The sequence below is a fragment of the Canis lupus genome, chromosome 17 (assembly GCF_011100685.1).
Source record: "Canis lupus familiaris isolate Mischka breed German Shepherd chromosome 17, alternate assembly UU_Cfam_GSD_1.0, whole genome shotgun sequence".
Taxonomy (NCBI): Eukaryota; Metazoa; Chordata; class Mammalia; order Carnivora; family Canidae; genus Canis; species Canis lupus.
This window is the reverse complement of record NC_049238.1, coordinates 39184901-39197121: the sequence shown is the minus strand read 5'-3', so window position 1 is coordinate 39197121 and position 12221 is coordinate 39184901. Positions and strand designations below refer to the sequence as shown.

Sequence of the window (12221 nt, the reverse complement as noted above, 5' to 3'; positions counted from 1 at the left end):
TAAGCAAAGAGTAGGGATGTGACAACCAGGGCAAGAGAGAGATCCCATTCCTCAAAATCCACCCTTCTGAGACAGCCAGTGCTGTATCCTAGTTCCTAAAAGAGTTCTTGGAAATGTCTGTAGTAATCTGCTCATCCAATTAATACCTTCCCCTAAAGCCTCCCCCTAGAAGTCCTAAGTACTCATTTCAGAAACAATAGAAATTTATATAAAAAGCCACCTCCAGTGCTCCTATTTTGTTAAGTGTCATATCCCAATCAGTTTAGAAGATCATGTAATCTAATTAATGGATTATATAATTTTGGACTCAATCCCACTTTTAGCAATTTATTTTTTTATTTTTTATTTTTTATTTATTTATGATAGTCACACACACAGAGAGAGAGAGAGAGGCAGAGACACAGGCAGAGGGAGAAGCAGGCTCCATGCACCGGGAGCCCGACGTGGGATTCGATCCCGGGTCTCCAGGATCGCGCCCTGGGCCAAAGGCAGGCGCCAAACCGCTGCGCCACCCAGGGATCCCCACTTTTGGCAATTTAAGACAATAAGTCAAAAAAGAAGAAATGAGTTTCTATGTACTGTGGTGTTCATGAATCATTATGAAGATCAAGTACAAATGGGTTATGTGCACACATGCTGAAGATCTTAGAATTTAAATATTGTGTTTATGTTAAGTATTTGTTTTTTGGGTATTTAGGGTTCTTTTTGGTATACTTAGAATTTTATTTCAAAGAAAGGTTTAAATAGACTGGTATGCATATAAAAAAGAAGTTATCAAAACAAATCAGTAAGACAGAGGTAATGCATTTATTATTGTACGAAATCTTAAAAAAAACAATAGAACAATCTATTGAAAGTAAATCCAGCAAATTAAGTTCAGCGGAGATGTTAAACAAAAAATCATTTTATACAGTTCTATTATCTTATAAGCAGCTTACAATTAAAATTACTTTCAAGAGATGTAATCCTTACTTGAATACTTAGTTATTGCTGACCCTTTCCTGCGATTTTTTCCATCTCTGACATGAGACAAATCTATTATTTTCATTGCAAAGATGTTTGTGAAGTACTTTGAAGCAAAATAAACACAAAAGGTAAATAGTAGGAAACAAATTATTATGACTACTCTCATTAGTACTTATCAACTGATAAGTACCAAAATAGCAGAGATTCCACTGGTAGGCATGTATTTATCACTGAACAATAAAACAAACACTGCACAAGAGATGTCGTATCTTCCAGTGTCTATCTGTAGCTATCTGGGTAACAAGTTCAAGTCATTTAATCACTTTATGCTTCCACTTTCCTATGTTAAGTTTTAAAAGTATTTTTTAATAGTCTATGAAAAAAATCCATTATCTATAAAAGGACAGGGGCTGAGCAGGACAAAAGGAAGAAAATTCAGTTTGGCGAGTTGAATTATGAGTGAATCTTTTGTTGCCTTTGTTTAAATTTATGGAAATGTTTTTCAATAAGTAATGATACATAATATCTTCTTCAGGATTTCACCACTATTCCCAAACATGTCCGAAAAATAGATTAAAAAAAAAAGATTAGAAGGAACAAATTGTTGGAGGCAGATAAGAGACGATCTAAGGTCTCCTACAATAAAACACTCTGTCTTTTTTACTTACTGCTTTTTAGATTTTTTACTTGCTAGGAGGAGTCAAAGGCTGAGCAGCATAAATTACCTTTTCTTTTGAAGACAGTGTGGGATGTACAAACTTCCTGTATAGGAGGCTGGAGCCTTTTGTGTAGGGAGACAGCAGCCAGGCTACAAATGCTATTTTTAGTTCATAATAGAATGGAAACCTGGAGAGAGATGAGAAAATACACATTCTGTTAGGGTCTCAGCAACACTGCCCGGGGCCTGTGAAGGATGAGACCCAGCAACACAGACACCTCCCCTGCCTGCACATGGCTGCAGGCCCCAGGATCCCTCCTCTTTCCACCCATGGTGTATGTGTACACTTGTAAACACAGAGCAAAACCCCAGGGCCTCCTTTTTTTTTCTTCTTCTTCTTTTCAGATTTTATTTTTTTAAGTAATCTTTACACCCCACATAGGGCTTGAACTCACATTCCCAAGATCAAGAATCATATGCTTTACAGACTGAGCCAGCTAGGGGCACCCCCTACAAGGCTTCTTTTGAAAGCTGGGATGCCTGGGTGGTTCAGTGGTTGAGCTTCTGCCTTCTGTTCAGGGTGTGATCCTGGAGTCCCAGGATCAAGTCCCACATCGGGCTCCCTGCATAGAGCCTGCTTCTCCCTCTGCCTGTGTCTCTGTCTCTCTCTCTCTCTCTCTCTCATGAGTAAATAAATAAAATCTTTTAAAAAATTAAAAAAAGAAAGTTGGTTCTTATTTTCTTTTTTTTTTTTTTTTGTCAAAGCAAGCCAGGAATCCAGGTTCTCTTCAGCAATCACCCTACTGCCATGCCTAGCAGCCTCTGGGTCTTCCTACAGGGTTCTATTTTTTTAGGTTGGAGCCAGGGCTCCAGCCACAGCTGGTGGGTTCAGAAAGCCATATCCCTCTGTGCCCTACATTCAGTCACTTATTTTTCACTGGCAGCCGCGAAGGCATGAACCACTAGAGGATTTGTAACAGGGAGAAGCTGACAAAAGAATCTCCAGATTGAGAATAAAAAGCCTCCCCTGCTTGGCTGCCTTTTTGGCCCCAGAAGAGTCAAGGACAGGAGCCAAACTCTAGCCAGCAAAGAGGATGCTACTCACCCTAATCAATTCTATGGCAGGAGAACAGAGGATGATCTTTTTGTTGTCAAAAGAAGAGTTCAGGGTACAGGTAACATATAATTCTGGAGTTGGGGGCAGCCCGGGTGGCTCAGCGGTTTAGCGCTGCCTTCGGCCCAGGGCCTGATCCTGGAGACCAGGGATCCAGTCCCACGTCGGGCTCCCTGCATGGAGCCTACTTCTCCCTCTGCCTGTGTCTTTGCCTGTGTCTCTGCCTCTCTCTCTCTCTGTCTCTCATGAATGAATAAATAAAATTTAAAAAAAATCTGGAGTCGGAAATCCTGCACACTGTCCATTTAGTCATCACATAAACATTTACCAGCACCAAGATGTGTCAGTGGTGAACAAAGCAAACCTGATCCTTGCTCTCTTGGAGCTTTCACTCTAGTGGGAAACAGATAAGGACTATCTTGCATCCTTGGAACTGATGGCTCAGTCACGAAAACAGAGATTGATCAAATAATCACAAATGATTCAGAACAGTAACCTGAGACAAATGCCATAATGGGCCTCTGTCATGGTGCCTTTGTATGAATAAGAAAAAGCCAGCCCCTTCAACTGGATGCAGTCCTGCAGGTCCACAACTAGTGAACAGGGCTTCATTTGAATTTTAGCCCTACTTACCATCCTGGCCAGATATCTTGTGCTAGATACAACCTGTGCAACAATATTTGGCTGTCCTGATGTGTACTATGTTTTTTTTATTTTCTGTATTCTGATGCTTTGATGTCTTGGGACCTTCCTGACTCTGGAGAGCCTGCCCCTCCTGGGGTCAGCCCATTCTTAAAGGTAGGAAAACAACTCCTCCACAAGCAAGCCTCTCATAAACAAACCAAACAATCCACAGCCCTAACCCCAATCACCTCCTTTAGGAGCTCTTGCAGTCTGGGCCATTCTCCAGCTGCTCTTATCACCCCAGGGCCAGGTACCAGCCACCAAGGGACAGCCCCTACACCCCAGAGCCCAAGGAAAGTATTCAGACTAGCTAATCCTAAACATGTTTACCCTACCTTGCCTGTTCGTTCCATGGAAACCACAATATAGGTTCTTGCCCACGCTTTCTACCTCTGTCTCTTGACTGACCTCACCACATGCAGTGTCTCCTGTTTCTAGGGACTGCGACTTTTTTTTTTTCAAATTCTAAATGTTTTATTTTGTATTTCTTTTTTTTAGAGCTACATTTTATTTATTTATTTATTTATTTATTTATTTATTTATGTATTTATTTATTTATTGGAGTTCAATTTGTCAACGTATAGCATAACACCCAGTGCTTATCCCGCTATTTTGTATTTCAATAATAGGGCAGCATTTAAAGAAAAAAAGTGATTCCTGCTCAATTTACTGCCAATGAATAATAAGTAAGCAATTAAAATATTTACTTTAGCAATATTTATTCTATGTGGGATCTGCAATTTTAATGAACTTCTTCCTTCATGACAGTCATTTCTGAGTCTATGAATATTACCATACTTGATGAAAACAAATCCTGAGTACCCTTAAAACAGGATGCCCTGAGGGAAAAGGACACCTGTGCTAGTCTGAAGAATCAAACAAGTAGATCCTTCCCACGCACCCTGCCTCCCCGCCATAAAGCAGCTGAAAATAAAGAGCAATTTCCGGCAAGTCAGTTCAGAGCCTTCAATTCTCACACAGACTCCCGAAATCAGCAGCTCCACCCACTCTGCTTTCCTCATCGAGGTCCTGGATCTGCTGCCTTCTGCCTCTGGCAGGCTCTTCCCGAATATTCCCTCAGCAACTCCAGGATACTGTCACTTCAAGATTGTTTAATGTTTCACAGCCATCAGAGAGAAGAGGCCAAAGGAAGAGAGGTGTGATTCTTCCACATTTGAACCCTCCAGTGGTTAATAATGGAAGAAATTTTGTCTTGAAAACAACTATTTGCCAGCCCCAAGGGGAAAGCAAATGAATGTAGCAAGCTCAGGCATCAACACAGGATACACACAGAATCCCAAGGGGTCTATCACACAGCAGCACTTTTGTTGCTTATGTAAAAGATGTGTTTAAAAAAAAAATAGGTAGTACATGCATATGGTTTTAAAAATTCAAATGTCCAAAAGAGTATATAACAGTCTCCCATCCCAGACCTTTAGTCTCTTTTCCAAAAGCAAAAACATTTTCAGTAGTAGACTTCCAATGCCTACAATATAAAATCATGTGGGTATACATGACTCCTTTAGCAATCCCCCATACACACATGGTAATATTCTATAATTCCTTTCCCACACCACACTTCTCCACCACACACATACACACACATATATACTCTCGCACACACAATTAACAGTATACTTTGGGGATTATCTCAAACTGCCCCTGGAATCATCACCCCAAGACCAGGCCCTTGTCAGGTATCATAAGGGTCACTGGGCTCATTTGGCCACACAATTACCACCAACCAACTCATCTTCCATCTGACCTACCATCATCACAGCCTTCACCCAAGAAGCAGAGAAGGAACCTGCTCATTCCTTGATGATAAGCTCTAGCATGTATTTGCCTCCCCAGGTGCAAGTAAACAGCACTGGGGTACATGGGGGAGGTGCAGGCTCCCACTCTTCTGATGTTATACCTTCACATTCCTGAGGGGTAAATGTTTCCTAAGAGGACCGGACAAGTGATTAAATTGTCAAAATACGTGCAATTAATGTTTCTGGAAGAAATTTCTGGAAGAAAACACAAGTAACTTTTAACAGTCATATCTCTGGGGAGAGAGAATGAAGGCCCAAGAGAGGAGAGATTTACTTTTTATTTTTATTTTTATTTTTTATTTTTTATTTTTTTAAATTTTTATTTATTTATGATAGTCACAGAGAGAGAGAGGCAGAGACATAGGCAGAGGGAGAAGCAGGCTCCATGCACCTGGAGCCCGATGTGGGATTCGATCCAGGGTCTCCAGGATCGCGCCCTGGGCCAAAGGCAGGCACTAAACCGCTGCGCCACCCAGGGATCCCTTTTTTTTTTTTTTTTTTTTTTAATTTTTGAGATTTACTTTTTAGTGTATTGCTTCAATTTCATTGTGCCATGTGATACATTATTTTGTATATGTTAAAAAATTAAATGAAATTGCCTACAGAAATTGTGAAACAGGACACCATCCTATGTCTCCTGCGACCACAGACAATTGCTGTTTACATCAAGATAGAAAGTTAAGGGGCATTTGGGTGGCTCAGTTCGTTAAGCATCTGCCTTCAGGTTGGGTCATGATTCCAGGGTCCTGGGGTTGAGCTCTGAGTTGGGCTCCCTCATCAGTGAGGAATCTGCTTCTCCTTCTCCCTCTGCCTGCTGCTCTGCCTACTTGTGTGCTTGCTCTCTCTCTCTCTCTCTCTCTCTCTCTCTGTCAAATAAATAAATAAAATCTTAAAATTAAAAAAAAAGGTAATTATGAAGAGAGAACTGCCTTAGGAGAGTGGTGGAAAGAGGGCAGTGGGGATGATCGAGGAGTTAGGAAGAGAATATAAAGGTGAGGGGCAATCTCCAATCCTGGAAGTGAACCAGAATTAAGGATGCTTCCCAGGAAGCCAGGAGGTGCTTCCAGGAAGAACAGAAGCTTCAATCTCTCTGTCTCCCTCCCCTCTTTCTCAATATAAAGAGAGTGCAGAGCTGCTGAGCTGGTGTCCATGTCCCTGCAAGGGAAAAGGGGCTCTGTCTGATCAGCCTGTTCTGTGCCATTCCCAGAGGAAGTGAGGAGACTTTGCCCTGTAATACCTGCAGGTTTGCAAAAAAAAAAAAAAAAAAAAAGAGAGCGAGAGAGAGAGAGAGAGAAAGCAGGCTGAGGGCATGACCAGACTGTGGGCTAAAGCAGGCAGGGAAGGTTCCTAACCTCTTCCCTGCAGAAGATGGACAAGACCCTCACTTCCCATACATAAACCGCCTGGACAGCTCCCGCTAAAACCGGCCAGCAAAGGCCTCCATGTGGATTAGGAGAAGGAGGATTCTATCCGCCCCTGTGCACAAGCACCAGAATATCAGGTATCAGAGGCCCTCCTGTGGTGGGCAGAATTTTGATCCCATGACCTTCTCATTCTCATCCTGATGTTATTCCCACAAATATGTTCCCTTAACATGGCAAAAGGGATTATGAGAACATTATTGAGATGGTCAATCAGCTAACTATAAAACAGGGAAATTATATTGGATTATTGGGGTAGACCTAAACTACTAACAGGATCCCTTAAAAGCAGAAGCAGAGATCTTTCTCTGGCTGGTAGCAGACAGCAGAGATTTGAAGCATGAGAAGGATCTGACATGCTATTGTTGGCTTGAAGATGAAGTAGGAAGTTCATGTCAAGGAAATGGGGACCTCAGTCCTACAGCCACAAGGAACTGAATTCTGCCAACAATCTAAAGGAAACTGAAGTGGAGTCTCCCCCCAGAGTCTCCAGATAAGAGCCCAGCCTGGCCACGCCCTGATTTTGGCCTTATGGGTCCCCAAGCAGAGGACTCAGTTGATTCTACCTGGATTTCTGACCTGCAGAAACTGAAATAATAAATTTCTGTTGTTTTAAAGCACCTAAATTTGTGACAATTTGTTACAGCAGCAATGGAAAGCTAATTCATGTCCCAAAAATAAAAATCAAATAAACTCCAGAAATAGTTGATAAGCATTTATTAAGTATGAAACTCTGAAGTTCCAGGACTGGGTAAAAACATACTCCAGCTACGAGGGAGGGGCGCATCCATCATAGACCTGATTTCCACTTTGCCAAAAGCAGTGAGATAGAAATGCCGATATCCCTGGGAAAGAGCTCATAAGACTAACTCTATTCCCCCATGACGTTCTCTAGAAGGGATAGGAGAAACAGGAGGGATAGGAGGAGGCCCCAGCACCACACACAGGACATTGTTCAGGAGGAACCTGCAGGACATGTGGTGCTGGCCATGACATTTAACTGATTGCACAGTCCTACTGGACCTGGCCTGTTTCCCTCATCTCCGTGGGGGCACGAGAGCCTCCCCAATGCAGCTCTGCACAATACAGGGCCTGACCCCTAGTGCCAGCCCCTGCAGCATGGGTTAAATGAGGGATGGCTCCACAGAGTTCCATCTCCATTCCTAGAGACATCTGGAGACTTAGCCCCATCCTGAGTCTATTGTTTATTTGGGCACAGGGAAGTGCAGAATGGCACAAATACATTAAATTAGGTAACCCACATTTCTTCCCTACAGCTTGAGGCTACAATGGCTGAGACATCTATTTCTCCCAGTGGAGATAAAAGCTAGGCCCCTTCAGGGGGAAAATCTACATACTAAGGTCATTAAAACCACTGATACAAAACAGGATTCACAGAAGTGGTGTTCAGGTCTGGTCCTTGGCCTATGACACCCTGGAGGTAAGTTCATACTGATCCTCTTTGGAGAAGGACTTTCTCCAAAATACACATATTTTTGTTATTGTCTCTGATGATAACTGACCATGGTAAAACATTCATACAACACAGAAAATGTAATATATTAATACATAGACCTAGTTTATGATTTTTACTTGCTCCATTGCTATAATAGCTGCACTGTTGGTAAGGCAAAAAAATTTCCATCGAAAGGGGATTTATTAAATAAATTATGGTCCATCTATACCATGAAATTCCATGTGGCCACTGAAAAAATAGGTAGATCTATTTATTCTTACCTGAAAGTATTTAAAACATAAATTTAATAAACAAAATTCAAACTGTTATGTATACTATAATACCACTGTTAAAAAAAAAGAAAGAAAAAAGGGGGCACTTGGGTGGCTCAGTTGGTTAAGTGTCACCTTTGGCTCAGGTCATGATCCCAGGATCCTGGGACTGAGCCCTGTAATAGGCTCCCTGCTCAGCAGGGAGTCTGCTTCTCCCTCTGTTCCCCCACTCTGCTCATGTTCGCTTGCTCTCTCCCTCTGATAAATAAAATCTTTTTTAAAAATGTGTGTATAGGGGGTCCCTGGGTGGCTCAGTGGTTTGGTGCCTGCCTTCAGCCCGGGGCATGATCCTGGAGTACCGGGATCCGGTCCCACATCAGGCTCCCTACATGGAGCTTGCTTCTCCCTCTGCCTGTGTCTCTGCCTCTCTCTCTCTCTCCTCTCTCTCTCCCATGAATAAATAAAATAAAAAAATAAAAACAAAAATGTGTGTATATATACACACATAAATATTTTTAAAGTACATACAATTGTGAATAGTAGTTATGATGAGAGTGAATGGTGTTTGAGAGAAACTTAACCTTATTAGTTAAAGGAAAACTTGTGTGTACTGTTTCCTTCCTTTTTGTTTTTTGATATATTAATGATTCCTTACCAACTACATTAATTGAGGAACTGCATTTATTTTGTCCATCATTATATCATTATACTATAAGAACAATATTTGCTCTTATAAGGTCATTGAACAAATATTTACTTGAAGAGCAATTTTATAGATTAACTTATTAAAACTATGCCAGTTAACATCTATGAACTTGCTTCTCTGTTCTGAAGGTTTGGAACTGCTTCTAGACCTTTCCCACCTCTCCACTGACACTAGGAAACATCTTCCCTTGAAAAGTCCCAATTCCTGGAGTACTTACCAACAAAGGAAGATGTCGGTGAATGTCTCTGCTGTGGTGAAAAGGGCAAATATAATCCAGTACATCATCCATTTGACCTGTTGAAAGAGAAAGCAACAAAGCTAATAGGAAAGGTCAAGGATAAATGGCTGACTGCCCAACATCAAGAACAAGAGATTCAGACAGTGGATGCTGAGGCATGTGCAGGCAGCATATCCTTCATTTGTAACCCTTCCTCCCTATCCTTCCACTACTCGTGTCCATTTCCACTCCAGACCTTGGGGCTAGAGGCAAATATGCTGTTTCCACAAATGATCCAGATACAATGTCAAAGTAGATCCTGGGTGATCTTCTAACCCTCACATGAACTAGGAGGACCTGTAGACCAGGAGTGACTCAGAATTCAGGTAGGTCATTTTACCAAGACTAATACCAGGTTAGTAAACTGTTCAGGTCTTAACAGAGATATATCTTGGAATGAACTTTAACCAGATCAGACTTTCAAGAATGAAATGGTAGTCACTTAATAATGCTTTCCTGTAGAAAAGTCTCACAGTCCCTCACAGAAATTGGATCCGGCTGGCTCAGTCAGTAGAGCATATGACTCTTGATCATGAGATTGTGAATCTAAGCCCCACACTGGGTTAGAGATTACTTAAAAATAAAATCTTGGGGGACACCTGGGTGGCTCAGTGGTTGAGTGCCTCCCCTCGACTCAGGGCGTGATCCTGGAGTCCCAGGATCAAGTCCCACATAGGGCTCCCTGTGTGGAGCCTGCTTCTCCCTCTGCCTCTCTCTCTCTCTCTCTGTGTCTCTCATGAATAAATAAATAAAATATTTAAAAATAAATAAATAAATAAAATGTGTCTCATGAATAAATAAAATATTTGTAAATAAATAAATAAATAAATAAATAAATAAATATAAAATCAAATCTTGGGGTGCCTGAGTGGCTCAGTTGGTGTAGTGTACAACTCTTGGTTTTTGCTCAGGTCATGATCTCCAGCCCCAGGGTGATGAGATTAAGCTCAGGGTTGGGCCCCATGCTCAGGGAGGAGTCTGCGTAGGATTCTCTCCCTCTCTCCTTCTCCTTCTGTCCCTCACCATCTATCCCTCACCTCTCTCTCTCAAATAAATAAATCTTTAAAATAAATAAATAAAATCTTTTAAAAATATATGTAAAAGTCAATTGCTTTCCTATGTTTCTAGACAATTGGAACTTGAAATTAAAAAAAAAACAATACCATTTACATTAGCAGTAAAAAAAATTATTCTGGGATATATCTAACAAAACATGTAAAAGGTCTATGTAAGGAAAACTATAAACTCTGATGAAAGAAATCAAAAAAGATCTAAACAAATAGATAATCCATGTTCATGGATAGGAAGATTCAATATTGTCAACATATCAGTAATTTATTCCCAAATGAATCTATAGATTTGATAAAATCAAAATCAAAATGCAAGCAAACTCTTTTGTGGATGCCAACAAACTGATTCTAAAGTTTATATCAAAAGGTGAAAGAGCAAGAATAGCCAACACAATACTGAAGAAGAATAAAGTTGTAGGCCTGACACTGACTTCAAGACTTACTACAAAGCTACAATAATTAAGACAGAGTTCATGCTAAGGGAATAAATAGATATATCCTTAGAATGGACGAACAGAAGGGGTGCCTGTGTGGCTCAGTCATTTTAAGTGTATGACTCTTGATTTTGGTTCAGGCCATGATATCAGGGTCCAGGGATCAAGCCTTGCATCAGGCTCTGCACTCAGTGGGGAATCTGCTCGAGATTCTCTCTCTCCATCTTCCTCTGCCCCTCCTCCTGCTCTATTAAATAAATACATCTTTTAAAAAAGGAAGAATAGACAAATAGAATACATAGCCCAGAAATAGACCCCATAAGTACAGTTAACTGATCTCTGACAAAGAAGCAAAGGCAATTCAATGGAGAAAGGATAGTTTTTCAACAAACAGTGCTAGAATAACTGGAGATCACATGAAATAAATAAGTACATAGATAAGTAAGTAAATCAATAAATGAATAAGAAAATGAGTGAATGAATGAATGAATCTAGGCACTGCTCTTTTATCTTTTACAGAAATTAACTCAAAATGATCACAGGCCTTAAAAGAAGATGCAAAACTATAAAACCTCTAGAAGATTAACATGGCCTTGGACTTGGCAGTGAGTTTTTTAACACAACAGCAATAGCATGACCCATGGAAGAAAAAAATTGGTAAGTTGGACTTCATTAAAATTAAAAACTTTTGCTCTATAAGACACTGTTAAGAGAATAAAAAGATAAGTTACAGAATGAGAGAAAATATTTCAATACTTATATATATCTAATAACTCATATTCAAAATATAGAGAGAACTCTTAAACTCAGTAATAAAAAATAAACAACCCAATTAAAAACTTGGCAAAAGATCCAAACAGACCCCTCACCAAAAATATACAGATATTTAACAATTTATCAACAAAGCTTTTTTTTACAAAAGCTAATTTTTCTTTTGTTATCACTTAAGACATTCTAGGAAGACAACGGCATGTTCGATATTTTTCTTGAAAAAGTAAAACCCTGTTAAAGAATCTACAGGAAAAAGTAGACATATTGAGTGAAGAGACTAGAGATTTCAAGAGAAAGAAGGAAACTCTTTTGAACCAAATGATATCCTAAAACTAAAAAACACAGTATTTGAAATTTTAAAAAATTTTTTAAAAATTTTTATTTATTTATGATAGTCACAGAGAGAGAGAGAGAGGCAGAGACATAGGCAGAAGGAGAAGCAGGCTCCATGCACCGGGACCCCGATGTGGGATTCAATCCCGGGTCTCCAGGATCGCGCCCTGGGCCAAAGGCAGGCGCTAAACCGCTGTGCCACCCAGGGATCCCTAAAAATTTTAAATATTAAAAAATTTTAA

At 40.3% G+C, this 12221-nt stretch overlaps 1 protein-coding gene across 4 annotated transcripts in view; it reads right to left on the bottom strand.

The window, feature by feature from the left end:
• The window catches only part of REEP1 (receptor accessory protein 1), a 100992-nt gene that overhangs the window by 32994 nt on the left and 55777 nt on the right, over positions 1-12221 (bottom strand). For all 4 annotated transcript variants that reach the window (XR_005372460.1, XM_038561532.1, XM_038561531.1 and 1 more), the window contains exons 3-4: positions 9312-9388; positions 1692-1812 (exon numbers count right to left, since the gene is read on the bottom strand). Coding sequence is in view for 3 of the 4 variants with exons in the window: in XM_038561532.1 (XP_038417460.1) it covers positions 1692-1812; positions 9312-9388 (198 nt within the window). In the remaining variant the exon portion in view is untranslated. The remainder of the gene's footprint in view (positions 1-1691; positions 1813-9311; positions 9389-12221) is intronic.